Genomic DNA, 23,870 nt, shown 5'->3' on the forward strand with positions numbered 1-23,870 from the left:
CCATGCTAAATATTAACTTTGAATATATTTAAAGTGGTGCAGCTACTGCAGGTGACCACCACAGAACACATTCTGTGACGATCTGTAACAGAATGGTTACAAGCTTACATAAAATCAGTCTTATGACCTTTACTTTTCAAATCTCCCAAACAAATAATGCTTTCTAAAACAATTATTTGAGAATATATCCAAAAGAGCAATGCTACTACATTTCTATCTTAACACATAAACGCAAATCTGATTTTTAATAAAGATCAAATTAGTTTCCTATTTTGTAATTTTTCCAGCATGTCACAAGTCTTTGCAGTATTGTTGCCAAAAACATGCACTTTGTGACATACCTTATTGTGTTGGGCAGACTTGCTTTCATTCTAACACAGAAAGATACAAACACTGAGGCCTAAACTGAAAATACCACAGCAAATCAACCTTGTAAAATGATAAAAAAATGTCAAGCTCTCATTTATTTACACTCCCCTCTCATATCTAGACCTATGTATCCTTAACTGGATTAAAATAAATTATGAATAGAAAAACAGGATAGACATGTTGAAGACTTGACCTAACGAAAATATATTTCCTCCATTAGAATAATTACTCTGTAATATTTTAAACTTAAGTAAAAATGCATACAATGGGTGAGCTTCTTGCCTATACACAAAAGAACAACAGTAAAAATGAAAAACAATAGACCTCCTCTTTTGTCCTGTATAGTATTATTTTCCTTGTGAAATAAATGTATTAGGTCTGGTACCACTTTAACACTGCCAAACTATTTATGGACTGATATCATAAAGCAGCAACCTGAAAAAGTCAGTTGTGGAACTTTACACTAATAAATGTACAGAAACATGCTGTTCACATTTTTATTTAACACAGTACTTATGACTTAGTTATTTGCTTATGATAAAAATGCGTTGAAGCAAAAACTTGCCATATAACTGAGGAAATGAAAACAACTTCACAATGATTGAACATTTTGATAACTTCAATCAGTTTGCATCCTCCGTACATCCACTGATCTTACTGTCTTCTGATTGTCTTCACCCTTTGAAAGGATGATGGATTTTTAAAGGTGCCAAAATGTGGTATTTCATAGTGATGAACAGAATACTTAAAATTTATTTGGGCGAAGATGCGTTTCCTTTATGATACTTTTTTCTTTAACTCCTTGGTGTGAAACATATTGTCATTTAACTGGGAAAACATTTCGTATCACTGGATTAAGATAATTTGCAAATTATGGTTTTAACCCTATCAGCAGGACTTCTTGTGTGCGGAGTCACGACATAGTGTTGCAGAAGATTGCGTCATTAGTGTAAGAACATTAACCGAACTGTGAGCACGGTATTGCGCACGCGCGGTAGTTCACGTCGATTCAAATTAAACCTAACAGCGGTTCCTTCCTTTTTCGTAGGTTCATATAGAATAAAAATAAAATTACGCGTTTTTCTTGATGCACAAGAATCGAAACTGATGATGGGGGGTGGCCAGAGTTTTGAAAACGCCTTCCGTGATTCAGAATTCTATTCAACTCGGCCTAGAAAGAGACTTTCCTTCGAACACAATATATAGTATTAGATTACTACTCCACCGTGAACTACGTTAAAACTTATTTCTGAAAGAATAGAAAAGTTATTAATAAGCATGTGTTCTAATGTATTTGGAACGCGAATCTATGACAAACTGTAATTCATGTTTATCCTGTTCAAAGCAGATAAATGTTAAAATCGTAAACAGTGCATGACGACTTACCTAATCCATTGGCCAATAAAGCTGCATTTCCGTCGAGGCTGTGATGCTTATATTTTCTTAAATATATACTTTCTGGTATTTGTTTTGGGAGTCAGCCTGCCGGTATTGCGAAATACTTCACCGTTTAGGGAAATCTGTATCAGCTGGTCCAATAGCCACCTCTGTCAAAGAGGATGATGCAATATACTATGATTGGCGTACAGGATAGCCAATTGGCTACTTTCTTTTCTCCTCATTGACAACAACATAGACGAATGACATAATGAACAACTTTGAACGCGGTCCGCCGAACAGGAACAAAAGTAAGCATTTAGATATACAGCGACTTGGAAATCTCGCCGTTGTTATGAGGTGTGGTTTTAGCCAATGCATGGCAATGTGACATTTTCTTCATGTGTCATATTTTATAATGAACACTTCTCAAGTACAAGACAGAGATTCCTAATGTATCAATTAATATCGACTGTATATTTTTTTAAGTTCAATAATAACGTTAATCATGAATTGAACGCATTTTAAACGGCATTTAACTACATCGCAGGACTATAGGCTCGCCCAGCACGAAAATATTGAGCACAGAAGCATAAATAATTTTAGTTTTTAATGCAATAAATTCAAAATTATGTGGTTGAACAATGTTATTTAGAACTACATTGAAACGGATATGTTTGATCATCTTAAGTATATGAAAATTCCTGAAAAGTCTGTTTATGAAAAACAGTGACAAAATTAGTGCGTTTTATTTTGAGCAAAGCATGACATATGCAATTCTTAGGCAACTTAAAATTAAATAATCATTAATGAGCTTTAAGTTAATCACTATAAGATAATACCAAATCAACAAACATTCCGTATAAATGAGAAACACGCAAATAACTGATTTATTATGTGTATATAATATGTAAATCTATATCTACGTGATGTATTCTCTGATTGACTATTCATCACTAATTTCAGATAACCTAAGGCAGTGGTTCTCAAACTGAAGATGTGAAAAAAAGAAAACAAGAATCAAAAATATGAAAAATACATCTATTGAAACCAAAACAAATTAACTTAAACTACATTCTGATACTAGAAAAATAAATATAGAGTTAGATAAATGTCGATAAAATTTAAGTAGGTATAATAAAATATGCATCTATGATATATCATTAACTAGCAAAATACCGGCGCTTTGCAGCGAAGAAGTAGTGTGTTAAAGAAGTAATGAAAAAGAAAAGGAAACATTTTAATAATAACGTAACATGATTGACATTGTCATTGTCATGACTGTTGCTGTCATATATATATACATATATACACACACAAACATATATATACATTTACACACATATACAGTATATAGTATATATACATATACATACATATATATGCATACCTGTACATATGTATATATGTGTGTGTGTATGTTTATATATATATATATATATATATATATATATATATATATACACACATATATATATATATATATATATATATATATATATATATATATATATATATATATATATATATATATATATATATATACTGCTCACAAAAATTAAAGGAACACTTTAAAGAAACACATTAGATACATCAGATCTCAATATGAAGTTGGATATCTATACAAATAACGACAGGGCAATGTCTTAGGAACAAAAGGATGCCAAGTCTTTTAATGGAAATAAAAGTTTTCTGCCTACAGAGGGCTCAATTGTGTAGACACCCTAAAATCAGAGTGAAATGAAGATGTGGCAGGCTAGTCCATTTTTCAAAAACTTAATTTCTGCTACTCAAAATGCTTTTCAGTATCTTGTGTGGACCCCACGAGCTTGTATGCATGCTTGACAACGTCGGGGCATGCTCCTAATGAGACGACGGATGGTGTCTTGTGGCATTTCCTCCCAGATCTGTATGAGGGCATCCCTGAGCTGTTGTACAGTCTGAGGAGCAACCTGGCGGCGCCTAATGGACTGAAACATAATGTCCCACAGATGTTCTATTGGGTTTAAGTCAGGGGATCGTGAAGGCCATTCAATTGTTTCAATTCCTTCATCCTCCAGGTACTGCCTGCATACTCTTGCCACATGAGGCGGGCATTGTCGTGCATTAGGAGGAAACCAGGACCTACTGCACCAGCGTAGGGTCTGACAATGGGTTCAAGGATTTCATCTCGATACCTTATGGCAGTCAGAGCACCATTTCCTGTGCAGTAGATGTCTGTCGTCCCTCCATGGATATGCCTCCCCAGACCATCACTGACCCACCACCAAACCTGTCATGTTGAGCGCGTTGCAGGCAGCATATCGTTCTCCTTGTCTTCTCCAGACTCTTTCCGTCTATCACAGCTGCTCAGGGTGAACCTGCTCTCGTCTGTAAAAAGTACAGGCGCCAGTGGCGGACTTGCCAATTCTGGTGTTCTTGAGCAAATGCCAGTCGAGCTCCACGGTGCTGGGCAGTGAGCACAGGGCCCACTACAGGACGTCGGGCCCTCAGGCCATCTTCATGAAGTCTGTTCCTGATTGTTTGGGTAGAGACATTCACACCAGTGGCCCTCTGGAGGTCATTCTGTAGGGCACGAGCAGTGCTCAGCCTGTTCCGCCTTGCACAAAGGAGCAGGTATCGGTCCTGCTGATGGGTTGAGGACCTTCTACGGCCCTGTCCAGCTCTCCGAGAATAACAGCCAGTCTCCTGAAATCTCCTCCATGTTCTGGAGATTGTGCTGGGAGACACATTAAACCTTCTTGCTGCAGCACGTGTGGATGTGCCATCCTGGAGAAGTTGGACAACCTGTGCAACTTCTGTAGGGTTAAGGAATCGCCTCATACTGCCAGTAGAGATGATTACTCAAGCCAAAACTAGCACGAGTGGAAAACCAGCCAAAAAAGATCAAGAGGGAGAAACTTGAAATGACCTCCACATGTAAAACCAGTCCTGTTTTGAGGGTTTTCTAATTGTTGCCACTTTAGTGCACCTGTCGTTAAGTCCATGAACACCAATACAGCTGAAAGTGATTAACAATGACCTCAGCTGCTTAACCAACCAGAAAATTATCAGACAGGTTTAATTGATTTCATGCCAGGCCCAATAAAAAAAGTGTTTCTTTAATTTTTGTGAGCAGTGTATATATATACATACACACACACACACATATATATATACATATATAAGCATATACATATGTACATATATACACATATATACATATCCATATATATATATATTAGGGGTGGGACTCGATTAAAAAAATTAATCTAATTAATTAATCTTAATTCATCGCATGTAATCGCACACATAAATTTGCCCCAAAGCGCAAATGTTTTTTTTTAATTTAAAAGGGTTTTAGTGGCTGACATGGATATGAATATTGTAAACTCAAGCTCTTTTAATTTCTGAAAAAAAAAATGCATTTAAACTGCATTTCAATTCAAATCAGAATCATCATCCGTGGCTAAAATTGGGCAGACTTAAAAATAAAGTGGTATTTTACTTGAAATAGTCTCTCGGCACGGCAGTTGAAAAGTTGGATGACCTGACGCTAACTATAGCACATTTTCTAACCCCCTATCTTCCAGCACTGTTAGTGGTCTACAGTCCAAAGCAATCCATTTTGCAAGAGAATTTGTAAGTTTGACCGATGTTGACTTAGTAATTTTGGTCCTGAAGCCAGTCATTTCATCAGTTTTGGGCTGCCGACACCTTTTGTTGGTACTCAAACTCGTACTGCTAGTGCTAACAGCATACACAGTTTCTGTGTTCGCTGTAACATGTTTTGCATTTAGATGGTACCGTAAGCTTGAAGTGCCTCGGTGTTATGCAAACTCATTTTTGCACAGTTTGCACAAAACCACGCTTTTATCAAGGCTTCCGTCGGGTAGTCTTTTGAAATGAAATTTTCCTTCAATCAGTCCTAGCAACGCGCTTTCTTCCGACTCTTATATTTTTGTAGCTCTGATGTGTGCATCAATGTAATTGGTGTACCAGGAAATCATGCATTGAGAGAAGTTCCCCTTTGCTTGGAATGCAAAGTGTGATTAAATGCGTTATTTTTTAACGCGTTATGGAGCACATGCATCGAAGCTTCTCAGCTGTGCTTGTTTTAAGTAAAGGAAACATTTTAAAAATAACATAACATGATTGTCAATGTAACCTTTTGTAAGTAGAGCCTGGAGGATTCAGAGTGTGGAGAAACTCTAGAGACAGCATGTGTATTAACTTGTGGATTTTTCTGTGAGTATTTGGTGGCAGCGTGACAAAGTTGCTTCCGCAAGACCGCATTAGCTGCGGAGCTCAGCTCAGAGCGAAATGAGGTGAATGGGAGGGGAATAGGATAATGTCCCTCCCCCACCCGCCTCAACTGTCAATCTCCCCACAAAGACAGTCTCTCGGAATTTGCATAAGCACAGCCCTTCACCAGCAATTTTAACTTAGTTACAAAGTGATCAAAACTCTCGTTTATACCCTGCGTCCTCTCATTAAACTTGTATCCCGCATTAGTCGTGGGCATGACAAACGCCAGCAGCAGCCTGTCTATGAACTTAATTTAAACTTTAGGTTTACACCGTGCTTTGTTTCCGCAGTAGCTGCACTTATGAATATGCTTGTATGTGTCACTCGCTCACTTCTTATTGTTTCGCTGCCTTCTCAATTGTATAATGCATGTTTTCTTCAGCGCTTTTTGGAGCTCTTCCTTGTTTTCTACGTACTGCGCTCACTGTCAGTTCTCGTGATTATGTGGGAGGCGTGATGATGTCACATGAAACTCCGCTGTAAGGAATGAGCTTGCCAAATTTCAGGCTTCCACCCACACGGGAAGTTGGAGAATTAGTGATGAGGGAGTCAGTGAGTGAGTGAGTCAGTGAGGGCTTTGCCTTTTATTAGTATAGATTAAAAAAGAACAAGGGGGGCGCGTTTAAAACTGTTATGAAAACTCGGGTCGCAAATACTTAAAGGTTGAGAAACGCTGACCTAAGAAATAACATTTTACAAATGGATCAATAACATGGCCCTGATGAAGATGTCAGCTTCAATAAAAAAAAAATAATTTAAACGTGAAAAAAAAAAAGTTACGATGTTTTGAAATTAATACTCGGTAAGGATAATCTCAGTGCCAGTCTGCAACATTTGCAGAGTAGCATGTCCGACTGTAAGTAACTGGCATCTTGTTTCAAGACAAGCTAGTATCCAACGTTTATTTTTATCTTATGTGTGCTTATACTAAATATTTGAAGAGGAATAATTGTCAACATTATGTAAGTGATTTTAAAAATCAAAAATTGATAATTGCTATAAAATGATCTTATCACAGGAATAACTAACGTTTTGTTTAGACAAGAAAGATATATGTGATACACAGTTATAAGCTGAGTCAGATCATAGAAGAAGAGTGTATTTTATCAATGGCTGACTTTCATTCAATACGGAAAATATATAATCAAAAGGTCTCACTCATTGTCCCAGAAAATGCAGAAGTACAGTCTCTCAAAACCACTGAAAAAACTGTCTATATCTTTAACATAACTATAAAGAATAGTCATTAAAACAGATAGACTGAGAAGGCCAGGAAAGCCAGCTAGGCTTCTTTTAGCAAAGTTTATAACATGCACATGTATTAAAAAATATCTCAATGAAATGTTATACTCCATGCATAGTTGTTCAAGTGAGGCACCATATTGTCAATATTCACATGGTTTCAATGACAAGTATATTCCATATTTGTATTATAAATATTGTGTATTTTTGGAAAGTAGTAACAAATTGTAATAGTAATTAATTGTAACTGCAACATATTACCACATTATTTCATTTACAAATTAATTCAAGTCACTACAGGTTCTTTTATTCTGATGTCTTGCATAGCCTCATAATACACATAAGTACAATATGCCAGATGCAAAAAGTAAAGATTGTCATTGCATTCAAAATGAGCAAAGGTATAATAATGTTCAACAGCTCCAGCAGACCCCCGTGACCCTGAAGTTAGGATATAGCGGGTTGGATAATGGATGGATATTATTTGAAGAAGGATTTGTTGATATATATTTAAATACACTATAAAGATGTAACAATTTTGGAAGGGTATTACTTTAATGATGTTAATTCAGCGAAGGCAAGACAAAAATATAACCATTAAAATAGACTGCTTAAACAAAACCTGAATCAGTTTCAAAATCACTGCATAACGATGACTTCCAGACAGGTGAACTGCCATGAGAGAGCCAAGGAAAACTGAACAGATGCAAGGTAACCTGAAAGTCACTTTTCACAGTAAATAATGTGCTGTTATTTACATTAATCTTGAATCCAAAAATATCCTAGAGTTTCTCAATGCCATCTGCATAAGAAATACTAAAGAAGTCCTTTGTTTTAGATCCTGCAACTATAAAACTGTGCACATAAGCAAGTAGTAAGAATGTTGATAGAATAAACATTGACGTCAAAGGACACTGCTCTTTGGCTTCATGCCCCAAAGCAAAGAAATTAGCATTAGTTTATTTACTGTGAATTCAGAAAGGATTCAGGCCCATTCACTTCTTTTTAAAATTTGCTATGTTGAAGCCTTGTGTTAAAAGCATTTACATTTTTCTCTACATCAGGCAACACTCTGTGCCCCAGAATGGCATAAAGAAAATTACATTTTAAAATTTTTTGCAGATTTATTAAAAATACAAAGCTGACATTTTATATTGATGCAAGCATTCAGACTCTTTACTAAGTATCTAATTGAAACACCTTTGGCAGCAATTAGAACCTGCACCTGGATTTGGGGATTTTCTGCCATTCTTCTTTGCAGATCCTCTCAAGCTCTGTCAGGCTGGATGAAGATAATGTTGATGGACAGATTTTTCTTTTAGGTCTCTTGAGATATGTTTGATTAATTTCAAGTTAGGCTCTGGCTGGGCAACTCAAATAGATTCCCAGAGCTGTCCCTAAGCCACTGTTGCATAGTCTTTTTTGTGTTTAGGATCATTATCCTGTCATAAAGCCAAGATCTTTTATACTTACTTTACTTTACTCAACAACGTATTTAATGCATTCAGGTGTACATGGAGCAGTTGCTTTTAATTTAATCACTTTTTAGGAGACATATAACAGTTTTTCAATGAGCAGTAAGTATACCAACAAATTTGCATAATGTTCTGAAAAAGGTAACCCCACTTGAATCTATCAAAGCACACCCTTCCCCGCACTAAAACAGCAAGACCTCAGGAAGCTCAAATCCCTCAGGTGTATACACTACGACGCTGAACATACAAAGTACTTCAAAGATGCAACAACACCTACCCACTTATAATAAATCCATCCAGGTCCAATAAAATAACACACACATATTAATTTACCCTCTATATCTTGATCAGTTGAGTCCACTGTACACTAAGTGTAGAGGGTGTGGGCTGTGCCCCTTAGTTCAATTTTTTTTTTTTTATAGTATACGTTCTTTTTTCACATTCTGTTATTACCACATGTTGGATTAGGCCTAATGTCCTATTGTTTATCACATGTTGCTGAACATTTTTTCAACATGAAGAACAGGTCTGAATTGTACATTTACTTAAAATTTATACAGTTAATCCAGACATGATAGCCCAAAGGAAACAACTCAAAACACTGACATTGAAGGAAAAGGTTGATCTTCTATATTTCGTGGAAAGCAGCAACCACAAAAGACGGTAGAACATTTTGATGTTAGCAAGACCACAGTTAGTAACATCCAAAAATTTAAACACGAGTACTTGTAGAAATATGGTAAGGAAATTGAAGACCTGCAGCAGAAAAGGAGGAAAACTTCCCTCGATCAAGTCAGTGAAGCCAGATTAAGCTTGTTCAAACAAATGAGGGCAGTTAATGCCCGAATCTCTGAGCTGATGATCCAAGAAATTGCTACAAAATCTTCACAGGAATTTGAGGTGGCAGATTTCCAAGCATCAAGTAGTTGGCTCGAGAAATTTAAACTGCAACACGAGATCTCCCAGAAAGTCTTGTGTAGTGCACCCAATGAAGTTCCAGGAGAAGTTGTGGAAGATTTCATCAAAAAGTTCCCGGACTTCATCAGAGGCTTCAAAGGTGATGACATCTTTAATGTTGATGAGTGCAGACTCTTTTCAAGGCAATGCCTGACAGGAGCCTCCTTATGAAGAGTGACAAATGTAAGAGCGGAAAACTTTCCAAAGAACGTTTCACAGTTCTGCTTTGCACTAGTCGGAAAGAAACTAAAGCCAAAATTCAATTCAATGTCCTGATACCCAAAGACCTTCCTATCACTTGGAGATCAAACAAATGTGCATGGATGACTGGTGCAATATTTAAGGAGTGGATAAGGGGTATATCCAACGTCCTGGCCAGAGGATCAGCTTTGAGCTTTGAACCAGGTGAGGGGAGGAAAGGCTGCAGGGATCTGTGGTATCTGGGGTGAACTTCTCCAGGCTGGTGGTAAGGCTGTCCTCCTGGCATTGCAAGCAATCTTTGCTTCCATTTGGGACACTGGCATCATCCCAACTAACTGGAAAACGGGACTTGTCGTCCCTATCTGGAAAGGGAAGTGTGATCACCTGGATTGCGGCAACTACAGGGTGATAACACTGCTCTCTGTGCCGGGTAAGGTCCTTGCTAGGGTCCTCTTCAGTAGGATCCGTGATCACTTGCTTACCTACCAGCGACTGGAACAGTCTGGTTTTACGCCTAGGAAGACTACCATCAACCATATCCTGGCACTGAAGGTTCTCATGTAATGCAAACACGAATATCAGCAGTGTTTCTTTGTAGCCTTTGTCGATTTTCGTAAAGTGTTCGACTCAGTTGATCGAGCTGCCCTGTGGGACATCCTTAGGGTTCACGGGATCCCCTCAAGGTTGCTGGATATCATGGCCTGCCTATACACTGGTACTGTGAGTGCTGTGCAGAGTGGAAGCAGAACCTCTGTGTTTTTCCCAGTTGATTCTGGGGTTCGTCAGGGTTGTGTTCTTGCTCTTACTCTGTTCAAGGCTTGTATGGAATGGGTGTTTGGCAAGGTCGTGGGGTCCAGAGGCTGTGGGGCATCTGTTGGTGAAGAAAGATTCATTGATCTTGACTTTGCTGACATTGCTGTGATCTTCGCGGAGTCAATGGAGGCTCTGATCGGGGCGCTCGAGAGACTGAGTGAGGAGTCTGAGTGTCTGGGCATGCGAGTGTCCTGGATAAAAACCAAGATCCAGGCCTTTAATGACTTTTTGGGCACAGCCATCAGCAGTGTGTCTGTCTGCGGAGAGAGTGTTGACCTTGTTGAGAGGTTTACTTACCTTGGCAGTGACATTCATGTCTCTGGTTACTCTTCCTATGAAGTCAGTAGACAAATTGGGAGAGCATGGACGGTCATGAGGTTGCTGGAAAGGGCGCTCCCGATATCTATGCAAAAGGACGAAGGTCCAAGTCTTTAGAGTCCTATATGCTATATGGTTGCAAGACAGGGACGCTATCCAGTGACCTGAGACGAAGACTGGACTCCTTTGGTACTGTGTCTCTCCAAAAAATCCTTGGGTACTGTTGGTTTGACTTTGTGTTGATTGACCGATTGCTTATGGAGTCCCGAATGAGGCACATTATCTGCATTGTGAGGGAGTGTCAGTTACGGCGCTACGGCCATGTGGTGCGTTTCCCCGAGGGTCCTCATTTTTGGGGACCCAAGTGGCTGGACCAGGCCAAGGGGTTGCCCACGTAATACCTGGCTTCAGTAGATAGAGGGTAATTTCCAGAGGGTGGGACTGGACCGCGTGTCTGCCTGGGGGGTTGCCAACCAGGATCCTGAGTTGTTTCATCGTGTAGTGGGTGCGGCAACGCACTGTACCAATGCATGCTCCCCAACTTGGCTTGACTTGACTTGTAAGGGGTATCAACCGAGAAATGAAGAAGAAACAGTCTATTCTACTGACAAAAGATAACTATCCTGGCCACCTGCAAGTGAATCATCTCACAAACGTGACACTGAAATTTCTGCCTCCAAACACAACCTTAAAAATCCAACCTCTTGATCAATGCATCATCAAAACATTTAAATTGCACCACCAAGCCCAGCTCCTGCAGTGGGTCATTGCTGAAACACAAACCTGTGGAAGCCACTTCATCCACTGTATCAGTTAATGCTCTGGATGCTGTCTTCTGGATCAGTTCTGCTTGGAATAAAGTTCAGCCAGAAACGATACAGAAGTGTTTCAAGAAAGTTGGAAGTGTCACAACCCAAGAGCAAGATGTTTTGGCCCCATCAGACAGTCCATCTCCCAATTCAGAATTTGAAAAAGTAGATTTTGAAGCTTTTGATGCAATGGATTATGAGGTGGCAACCTGTAATGAACCTGACACAGAAGCAATTTTCCAAGCGATATTTACTGAAGTACAGAACAGTGTAAAAGTGCATGAAGAAAGTGTTGAAGTGGAAGAAGCAAGTGAGGATGACACATACATTGCACAGACACCAAAAGAAGATGTCAGGCATCTGATAATGCAGTTGAAGTTATTTGTTGTGGAAAAATGCCCAGGTGTGCTGAGTGATGTAGCCAGTGTTGAGAGTGCTTGCTTCACTTACCTTTGTAATAAGAATAAAAAAACAGACCAAGATTGACTCTTTTTTCAGAAAGAAAAATTAAACCATGAGAAAACAGTAAATGTATTGATTTGTATGATACTGATACTATGTTTTGATTGTGCATGATTTTGAATGATATTCTCTAATAAAAGCTGTACAAGAAAGTAAAGTACATGTACATATCAGTACAGTAGGCCTAGTTCCTTATGTTGACCACCTCTGTATGTTGACCAGTTTGTTAGTCCCTTGGGTGGTTAACTTACAGAGGTTCTGTACATATACAGTATATTGTGCTTGTGTGTGTATTCATCTTCTGAAAGATGTTGATATAATTTTACCCTTTACCTAAACCTCTTTAATTGAGTTTTGTGGGCCTCATTTACTTTTTCGTTCAAATCAAAGTGTGAGAGTTTCTTTTATGTTTGACATTTTAGAGCAAATTGATGTGGCTTTCATCATGGAAAATGTATGTATTACTAGTGTATGGAGTTTATAACTGTGAGTTAATTAATTTCCAAATTTTACAAGAGAGTACAGTAAAATCACGCGGCACAGCTGGTTTTTCATGCCCAAAAATGCATCAGAACACAACCAGAATCCCCAAGCATGACCAAAGAAGTAAACACGTTCCAATCACATGGGCACCTTCTGCATCGTAAACAAAGCCTTAAAACGTTAAGTGTGATATTACCCAGTGCTTTGTAAACAACCTTCCTTACTGTGCCCGTGATATTACTGTTATTTAGTGATTATTTTGTGCTTTTTACTAAAGAATAATGGGTCCAAAGAAATCTAGAAAGGTAAGCACAAAACCAAACAAAGTACAACGATCAATAACAATAAAAATGAAGAAAGAAATGATCGAAAAATATGAGAGTGGTATACGGGTGACTGATCTTGCAGCCTCGTATTGCATGAGTAAAATCTACTATATCTATGATTTTGAAAAACAAAGAGGAAATTAAAAAAGCTGAAGTTTCTAAGGGTATGACACATGTACTCTATAAAAACAGACCACCATCAATTGATGAAGTTCAAAGATTATTGTTACTTTGGATAACTGAAAGACAGTGTTCTGGTGATAGCCTATCGGAGGTTATTATTTGTGAAAAGGCTAGAGCTAGGGAATCCATTCCCAGATGGGTTTATCCATTCCTGGGAATTCAGGAATCACGCATGTCATTCCCGGGAATCCTGGGCTCCCAGGGATGACACAGTGCATGGGCATCTCACATGTGAACGGTTTTAGAACGACCAACACTTGTTTTTAATAAAACTGCTGCAATATGTTGACACCAATAAAAGACTAACCTTATCTACAAGCAGTTCATGCTGTCATATAAGTACATGTATCTAGTTCAGGGGTGCCCACACTTTTTCAGCTTGCGAGCTACTTTTAAAATGACCAGGTTGAAATGATCTACCTACAATAAAATTATATATATATATATATATATATATATATATATATATATATATATATATATAAATTGCATAGTTTTACTGTCAAATAATGCAAAGAGTACACAACACGTGTTTTGCCCTTTACGTTGCACCACGGTGTGTAGTTTGTTTATTTGACAGGATTTAAATCGGGGTAATTACATCCATGGCATTCGTAGTCTGAATCACAATCTGATTGTATGGGTGGTTACCTACCAGGTAACACTTGTGTCGGCAAACATCTGCCATAGTGCCCTCTTCAGTTGCGAGAAGCAGATCATAGAATGTTGCAAAGTTTTACTGTCAAATAATGCAAAGAGTATGCGACACGTGTTTCGCCGTAATTCTGGGCTCATCAGGCGTACACACTCACTGCTCCCCCTCTTGGGAATCGAACCTCGAACGTCAGCATCAGAGCCGAAGCCATGGCGTGTGGTTCATTTATTTGACAGTATGTAGATTGATGTAATTACATTCATTGCATTCGTAGTCTGAATCACAATTCAATTTGATTGTATGGGTGCATGTGGGATGACCAGTGTGTTAGAAGGAAAGAGATCTTAGACTGACCGCCCTGTATGTCAATCAAGTGGCAAATGCCATAGTGAGGATATATCATAGACTAATGTTTAAAAAAAGTTTTTTTTTAATGCAACGCAATCTACCTGACCAGATAATGATACACTTGTTGTAAACAACGCCCACGCTTGCCGTTGCTCTGAAACACCGCCATTTCAGCTTTTACAGATGCATCCAGTTTCTTGTCATTATTCTGTGTTTGCAAGTTTCTTGGCACAGATAATGTGGATGCAACAGACTGATGCATTGCAGTTTCAAGTTGCTGTTCAAAGCTGTTGTCTGACATACGTCAATGAAGTCTGCCCTGTCCCGGCATTCGTGAGCTGCCGAGTGCAGACTCCTCCCAGTCCACTATACTCAGTCTTAGTCGGAGCCAGGAGAATGACGACTGATGCTGGTTCACTCAATTAATCTGCAAAACACTACACCGTGAGCCAAAAAACAACTTAAGCCAAACTTAATTATTTTCAACTATATCCCTGTTATTTCTTGATCGACTTTTACACTTTTACACGCTATATATGCGAGCTTGGCCGTTCTCGGTTTCCCGGGAATTACAGCAGTTTCATTCCCAGGAATGCGGAAATGAAAAATGTCCGGGAATCCCGGGCTCCCAATTCCCAATTTAATGGATTCCCAAGCTAGAGCAATACAGGCTGATACTGCAAATGATTATTCTTCAGGGAGTGTTGATAGGGAATTACCTGTTACAGTAATTTTTTTTTTTTTATTTCAGTTGTGTAGGCTATGCAATGCTTACTCTTATGTCAATCTCTTGCAGTGTACAATTTATTTTTTATTCATGTGTTTTTCCATAAAACAATACTTTAATATGCAGAAAACTCAATTATGGGTATTAAGTAGGTTATGTATGGGAGTCTTGGGGGCTTGGAACGGATACATTCTATTTCCATTATTTCTTATGGGATAAATAGCCCCAATCCACAACCAACTCAGTCCACAAACAGTTTTCAAGGGCGAATTAAGTTAGTGATGTGGGGTTTTACTAAATACAATTTCATGTCTGGAATGTCTGGAAGGAATGGCAGAAAGAATGTATCAACTCATAAAAGATAACATTGTTACCTGCATCTTTGTCTTTCAGGCACGATATATTCACTGTAGGATAGGAGAAAAGTGATCAGTTCCACATTTAAAACATCATAAGCAAAAATAATTCAAATATGAGATAACATATTTTACAATACAGAAAGCAGCTTGAGATTGTTGCTTGAGATGCTTGGTTTCTGTCTTGCAAATAGACTCTAGTTCCGTGTGACTCTAATTTGGTTTAAGTGGGGTTATGAAAAACTGGTTGGTTGATGGAAGAAATTCCGAGTAAGAAAACATCCATCCATTTTCTAACCCGCTGAATCCGAATACAGGGTCACGGGGGTCTGCTGGAGCCAACACAGGGCACAAGGCAGGAACCAATCCTGGGCAGGGTGCCAACCCACCGCAGGACACACACAAACACACCCACACACCAAGGCCAATTTAGAATCGCCAATCCACCTAACCAGCATGTCTTTGGATTGTGGGAGGAAACCGGAGCGCCCAGAGGAAACCCACGCAGACACGGGAGAACATGCAAACTCCACGCAGGGAGGACCCGGGAAGCGAACCCGGGTCTCCTAACTGCGAGGCAGCAGCGCTACCACTGCGCCACCGTGCTGCCCGAGTAAGAAAACAGGTATTCCAAAACCTTCTGGATACTTATTGTATAATATTCAAGAATAATACCAAAGAGTTTGGCAAAATATTTTCACAACTATAAAATGGGCACTAATTACAATTATTGGTTGAAAAGTACACTAACATGTTTAGTTACTTCTTCCTTCTCTGGCCTTCTCATTACTCTAAACTCTTCCACTGATACATGTTCTACAGTGCTTTTTCAGTGTTTGGGGGTGGGTTAGTGCGTTTCCCAGATAGGAAGAAGATGTAGCCTGTGTCTTTCTTGATTACTGAAGGGCACAAACACTTCTGGGTTGACACAGTGGATCAGTGGTAGTGTTGCTGTCTTGCAGTAAGGGGACTAGGGTTCACGTCCCAGGTCCTACCTGTGTGAAGTTTGCATGTTCTCCCCAAGTCTGTGTGGGTTTCGTCAGGGTGCTCCAGACATGCAGGTTAGATGGATTTGCAATATTAAATTATCCCTATTGTGTGGTTTTGGGGTGTGTGTATCCAGGGTTTGCACCCTATGCTAGCTGGGATAGGCTCCACCAGCCCCCGTAACCCTGTTCAGGATTAAGTGATTTAGAAAATGGCTGACCATTGTCATTTCACCTAAAACAGGCATCTATGGGATGTGTGAGGATAATTAATTAGCCTAAGTGAAGTGTGCGATATGAGACAATCACAATAATTTGCCATTAAAATTGATCATTTTGCAAAAAGCTACTTTCCAGCTCCTGCTCGTTAAAAAGTCCTTGTGATAATGCCTATTCTTTATCTTTTTGACATCTGTATGTTTTTTAGGGAAGTTAAGTATGGATTTACACACCTTTGTGCAAGAGTTAAAAAGAGGAAAAGAAAGCAGAATAATAGTGAGCTAAGTTAAAAAAAAAGGGTATGTGAAGTTGGAACTAAGCATTCTTATCTCAATATTGCTTAACTGCTTGCATTAATCATCACATTAGCATGTTCACATATATCCAATGTATTAATTTAATTAATTGGAATGGTTTATTATCCTCTAAAAATGAAGTGTATCTATTAATACAGATATGATGTTACCTAATCATATTTATTAAGAATACTTTACCTCAAATACTAAATTCTCCCCCTTTACATAGCAAAATGTCCAAAGTAAAGTTTACCCTTATAAGTGTCCTAATGGAAAATACTGGTCTCATATAGTGTATGTTCTTTCAGTTTGTAAATTAAAACTGGCAGTTTTTCATTGTACATCCATTTCAGATCTTAATAGAAAAATCAAAGTAATGAAAAGTGTGCATTCAATCCTTCCATTCATCATTTATAAACAATAAAAAAGAGTTTTTTTTCTGGAGGAAATATGAAATAGTTTTAATGTCAACTCACTCAAATGCAAGCTGAGATGTATTTTGCCTTATTCAAATCTTAAATATAAACTTCATAATTGGTGATTGTTGTTGATTTGCTTCAGTAAGCTATACTAATCTCAAATAAGGATTGACATTTCATGTCTTTTGCATCCATTACCTCCAAAAATAATTTACACATGCTATATATATATATATATATATATATATATATATATATATATATATATATATATATATATATGCAGCATACAGTGATTGTAGTCAGCTATCATTTCAGCATCATGACAATATTGTGCAGATTTCTCTAAAGTATACAGTATATGTTCATTACCATTTGGGAAATGGTAAATATGGGATTTCAAAGAAAAGAAAAAGCCTGCTAGTTTTGAGCTTTTAAAAAGTCTACATAAAACCACTATGGCTTTAATTTAAATGTAGAAAATCTCATGGGGACTAATAAGTGAATCCTATGGGTTCCATTTGTTTTGTTCATGTTGATGATATCATTGAACCTGCAGTCAGACCCATGCTACTATAAGATATTTAGTAAATGTTAGTACCTTTTATAGATTGTAGTTTAGCAAGTGTACTTATAAAGTGGGTGGATGAATGAATGCATGGATGGATAGAAACGTCTGTTGTGTCTCTTTGATTTTCCTGTTTTCAGATGTCTGATTAAATAGGCTTTTAAAACTGGACTTGTATTTCTACTTTCAGACATAGGCAAGTGTTAAACACCTTTGGGAGCAAGGTATGTGTTTTTACAGACCTTTCTGCTTATTCACATCAGAAGTCCAAAAATTCACTGCAATAAATAAAACTCTGACATATTATCAGCCAAGCTGACAGTTAATGTACTAGGAATGATTTATTTAATTTGTATTAGTGAAAAGCAGTAATCCTGGTGTCCTCCTTGGATTATACAGTACTGAGCATCAGAAACAAATACACCTGTTATTATATTCATACTATATAATTTGTTAAGGTTTTGTGTTTTATACAGTAGAAACTCAATTAAATCACCCATTAATGAGCATTGTGTATTTGTTCATTTTTTTAATATATAATTACTGTACAAGCCATTTTAAAAGATTTTATACAGTTAAAAATGTGAATAACTGTATCCATTGTTGTAGTATGTACAGTATATGCCAAATGGGTTGTGTGTCCATGTAAAATCATATTATATGGTCCCTCTCAATGTTTGGTCATACTGTTTTAAAGTGTTGCCAATGATTCATGTTTAATTATATGTAAGTGGAACCCATTTATTATTTGCTTAAGCAAATTTAATTGCTTATATGTCACACTCCCAAACCAATATAAAACACCAAATAATCCAACATGTAAGTTTTTTTTTCATATATATGAGAAAAGTCTGTGCAGATACTGGGAAAAGAGGAAATAACCACAAAGACTGAACTGGCCAGGATTCTAGCCAAGGTCCCTGTGCTCATTGTAATCAAACCACCAAATGGTGAATAAGTAATAAAATAGATGACTTACTTAAAGAATTGTAGCACTGCTATATCAAGGCCAAATGTAGAATTCTTAATCTTTTCCAGGATTTTCCTTCTTGTGCAGGATGAAGAGCTGACAATTTAGGACTTTGTTATTACTCATGGACATTCTCTTTTTTGATGATTGGTGCAAGGAAATGAGCCTGATTCCTTACAAGTTAGAAATTTGTTACATTTGAAATACGCAGTGGCCGACGATGAGTTGCAACGTTTAACCTTGCCTACAAAAAGATTTGACTGGAAATCTCCTGACAAGGTGATGCCTTACCGATATCCACCTTCATCACAGTATCTAATGGGTTTTCAAAACGACACATAATTTGAGTCTCTAGGCTGTAAATCTTAATCCTATTTTAAACAAGTGTACAATTCATGTAATTATAATTAGTATATTAATAAGTGACACGCATTAAATATTGGTACTGAAAATGCAGTGTGTTATAAGTTAATTGTAATAGTTTACTTTAATTTACAAATAAAGAGCATGTGGTACCCAAGGTGCAGCCTTAATTTATTTGATCAACTCTGTGGGATTATGGTATTCGTGTTTCTCCGTCGTGCTTGGATTTTGGGAGAAGTTAAATCAACATGAATTACGTCAAAGCAAGATGAAAGGCTTCTTAAAATTCATATTATATCCATTACAATGAAAAAATACACTGTTAACTAAAATGTAACATATTGTGATATTTTTATACCGTAGACTAGGTGTCATTCGTTGCACTACATAGTAATAAACCTTATACGTGCCGCGAGTCCATGTAAACTTAAGCCCGTACTTCAACAATCGGAACGGAGGAAAAACACTTTTTATTGCTATCGGTTTAGGTTTATGCTATTTAATGTAACCAAGCACTTTAATTGCAGAGAAAATGCACGTTTTAATCCTTTACTTTGGAACGCTGCCAAAATAAATAATTTAATCGTTTAAACATTTTTTAGTATTAAATATTTCAATCAATTTTGCTATTTTAATTTAAAAACGAATAGTCTATTTGCGTTGTCCTTAGTGGTTGCTAATCTAATCAATTTAACCATAAATATGGGAGGAGCCGAATTAGACACCTACATTTGTTTAGTCACGTTCACACAATGACGATTCGTTGAAAACTTCGTCTCAGTGTGAGAGACGCATTGCTGGCATAAATCGTGTCTGTCGAAAACTTAGACGAATATGTAAACGTTCCTCACTTAGTTACCTGGATACTGCGCAAGTTATGCAATAGCGTTGAACGAAAAAAAAAAGTAATTTAAAAAGGCTAAAAATTAAGCTATATATAATGCAAATGGAGAGGCGCAGCTCATCAATCTATACAGTTTGGCCCTATTTTAATTAAACTGAAGATTTTACTGAATAAGCAAAGACGTATCATTGTATTTTAAAACTACTTTGAGAAATAATATTAAAAAATAAGAATTTAGGAAAGAAAGCTTTGGATATATAAGAAACGAATTATTGTCTTGCCAAAACTCTATAGTTTCGTCGGCAGAGTAATACTTCGCTCTGTTACTATGTTCTCTGAAATTTCAGTGTTTTAGGTTGGTGCTAATTCGATTTTTAGCATAATTTTATTAGCGGCAAGAAAACCCGAATCGCCATTCTGATGAAAAAAAGGTGTTTTTTAGACATTCTTTTTTGTTTTGGCTAGGCAAGGAGGAAAATCTTGGTGGACTTCGACTCTGCCATACTCCATGGTATTTAAGCTTATTAAGATAACCTAAATATGTTGGTGCATGAAGCACTTTGTCTTCTGCAAAATTCTTTCATTGAGAGATATTGAGTCATACTAACCCACTTTTGGTGAATATGTACACAAGTAACAAGTATGAATTACATAATACAATTGTAAAAGATGCATTAGTTTTTATTGTTTATATTATTTATTATACATAATTGTCATTCATCTCGGTAATTCAGTTTCCACTTTCAATATATTTTCAATCGAATGCAAAATAATGTCATAATTGTGTATTTTTTAAATATATCTCTTTTATTCACGACAATAAATACATATTATTAAGAAGTACGAATCGTTTACTGACTGTATTAGGTTGTATTGTGCTATTGAAAGAGACGCTTTTACGCAGTAGGACCCAGAGTCGCCGTGGGAGCTGCGGTCGCTTAGGGAGGCAACACCGCCCCCGCAAAATTAACTATAAATACCACAGTTAACTTAAGTAAGAACTGACAGCTTCCAGGAGTGTTACAGAGAACAGAAGTGTGGCAGCAACCGGGAACTAAGAGCACCTAAAGGACTTTTATGCAGTTTATGCAGCTCTTGCCGAAACAGGTCAGGTTGGACCTACCGTTTTAGAGTGACTTGACACAGCTTGTTTCAAGACAAAGAAAATAAACAGCTTCAATTCCTTGCCATCACGGCTTTATTCAGTAGTTTCGGCAAACTGGATTCCCGGAGTTCATCGCCATGCGTTGCGGGTTTTAGATACTCGATGGAGCAGCCTAACTTCTACGAGGTCGACACTCGGCCCGTGATGACCAGCCTTTCTCAGAACCACCAAAGTGCCTACACCTACAAAGAGCCTTCCCATACTGCGGACTTGGGTGAAATCTGCGAGAACGAAAACTCAATAGACATCAGTGCGTATATTGACCCAGCAGCCTTCAACGACGAATTCCTCGCAGATTTATTTCACAACAGCGCAAAACAAGACAAACCCAAACTTGCGAACAGCGACTTTGACTACCCGAACGGACCCGGTGGGATTGCCGCCGGACATCAGCAAATGTTTGGCTGCATGAGTAACTATATAGACAGTTCAAAACTTGAACCCATGTATCCGTCTTCCAGAATCAGGCCTGTGGCGATAAAGCAAGAGCCAAGGGAAGACGACGATGCTAAACAACCTTCTATACCACCTTCATACCCACATCATCACCATCACCACCACTCGCAACACCTCCCGCACCTACAGTACCAGATCGAACATTGCGCTCAAACAACCATGCACCTCCAGCCGGGACATCCAACGCCTCCTCCCACTCCGGTGCCCAGCCCTCACCACCAGCAAAGTGCTCTCCCGGGTGGCTCTTTCAAGATGATTGGAGGAGGAGACCGAAGCAAATCCAAAAAGCAAATTGACAAGAGCAGTAATGAATACCGTCTCCGAAGAGAGCGCAACAATATTGCTGTCCGAAAGAGCAGAGATAAGGCGAAGATGCGTAACATGGAGACTCAGCAGAAGGTGATAGAACTGGCAGCTGAAAATGAAAGACTTCGGAAAAGAGTGGAACACATGAGTAGGGAGCTGGATACTCTGAGAGGAATCTTCAGGCAGCTTCCCGACGGATCACTTGTCAAATCCATGAGCAACTGTGCATGATTTGATGCAGGAACTAAACGGACCATGAGGCTGAAATAACTGATAGTATATGTAATATGCACAGTTCTCAATATTTCTAAAAATCACGGACTAAAAAAACAGCAACAAAATCAGGCAGCTGAGGTATAAGTACTTGTGCCTTTTGTAGTAAAATTATACAAAGGATAAGCTTGTTTTTCACTTTTACGTATTGAGAGTGGACATTGTTTTTATTTGCCTTTCTAAAATGTAAACGGATTTTGTTTTCGGTACGCTAGCAATATTTTAATGCAGCTAAGCTATAGCTTGCATTTTAACCCGTTTATTTGTTGTATAACATGCGTTACATGAACAACATTTTAATTGCAATTGTAGGTAATTTGCACTGTACCTTTTCTGGACTGGAAAAGTGTATTTTTGTTAAATCGTTGAATGCAAATCTCGTGAAAAGGCAGAATGCATGTTAAGTTATGCATTTTTTAATTCAAAAAATAGTATATTTTTATATAGAGTGATGGTTCTTTTCAGTGCTTAAATGGTACCTTAACATTTTTAAAGTGCTTTACTGTCAAAATATCGTGCCGGATGACAGGACTGTAAGTAGAATGCTGGAATAGCAAGTTGAAAAAGAGCAATAATTTTGGTATTAGCCTGCTTTACTTTACATGGGATTGTTGTTAAATGAGACATTTAAAAACATATGTATGTAACTGGTGACCTGGTGTTTTAATAGCTGCAACTATATATATTTTGGGCACGCTCCATATTTTTATATTGTGTGTGTGTGTGTATATATATATGTGTGTGTGTGTGTGTGTGTGTGTATGTATGTATGTATGTATGTATGTGTGTGTGTATATATTATTATATATATATGTGTGTGTGTGTGTGTGTGTGTGTATATATATATATATATATATATATATATATATATATATATATAAATAGAGAGAGAGGTAGGTAGATACTTGTTTTTTTCAGAATTGACTTTGAATTTCCAAACTTTTTTTGTTGATGCCTTTCCAAAGTAAAACACAATAGAATCTTATATTTTGTTAAACTTTAAAATTGCAAGACAACTATTATTTTTATATAATCACACATTCAGAAGTCATCATAACCATTTATTTATTCATAATGTGAATACACAATTTTAATTTTTGTGGGTGGGCAGCTACACATATTGCCACTGATGCATTCTTGTTGTTTATTCCTTCACTGGTTTTGCAGCGAAATTTGATTTGTCTGCATTATGTAAGTTGCCTCATTGTATTTAATGTATGGCAGACCATTCTGCCTTGCGAAATAGCTATTTTTACAGTTTATAATTTTTAAGGGCCTGTAAAATTCATGAAAATTAAAGCACTTTTTAATTTTTTTCCAGATTTCCTTAAAAAATTATCAAACTATGCCAAAACATATTTAAATATACAATAAAGTCAATCTTACTGAATATATTGAAATATGTCATTAATTGTAGGGATTTTGCTTTCAGTGATTGAAATTTGTATTGGATAGAAAAGAGCACACAGTACATGCATACATTTTTGGTATTGCAGTTTCCTAGCATAAGTAGATTCTCCAATTTTCAGTACTAAGTAAATATTTTATTCAAATGGAATGTTTCAAATGCTAAATGAGTTATTTGTGTTATTGCTTATGTTTGCATTCAGAGGGATA

At 37.4% G+C, this 23,870-nt stretch overlaps 2 protein-coding genes and 1 long non-coding RNA gene across 10 annotated transcripts in view; 2 read left to right on the top strand and 1 right to left on the bottom strand.

Annotated features, from left to right (window-relative positions):
* cebpg (CCAAT enhancer binding protein gamma) overlaps positions 1-1,891 on the bottom strand; it is a 191,445-nt gene extending 189,554 nt beyond the window's left edge. For 2 of the 8 annotated variants that reach the window (XR_005634932.1, XR_005634933.1), the window contains exon 1: positions 1,756-1,891. The gene's annotated coding sequence lies outside the window, so the exon portion shown is untranslated. The remainder of the gene's footprint in view (positions 1-1,755) is intronic. The other 6 variants (XR_005634934.1, XR_005634935.1, XM_039763571.1 and 3 more) reach the window with 4 other exon arrangements.
* Positions 1,892-1,974: 83 nt separating this feature from the next.
* LOC120535619 lies at positions 1,975-19,343 on the top strand. The gene is made up of 3 exons (XR_005634936.1): positions 1,975-2,057; positions 18,067-18,100; positions 18,915-19,343. It is a non-coding gene; the product is annotated as an uncharacterized LOC120535619 (long non-coding RNA).
* Positions 19,344-21,051: 1,708 nt separating this feature from the next.
* cebpa (CCAAT enhancer binding protein alpha) lies at positions 21,052-22,561 on the top strand. The gene has a single exon (XM_039763569.1). The coding sequence runs from the start codon at positions 21,321-21,323 to the stop codon at positions 22,209-22,211; it is 891 nt and encodes a 296-aa protein (XP_039619503.1). The 5' UTR covers positions 21,052-21,320; the 3' UTR covers positions 22,212-22,561.
* Positions 22,562-23,870: the final 1,309 nt, after the last annotated feature.

The sequence above is a fragment of the Polypterus senegalus genome, chromosome 9 (assembly GCF_016835505.1).
Source record: "Polypterus senegalus isolate Bchr_013 chromosome 9, ASM1683550v1, whole genome shotgun sequence".
NCBI lineage: Eukaryota > Metazoa > Chordata > Cladistia > Polypteriformes > Polypteridae > Polypterus > Polypterus senegalus.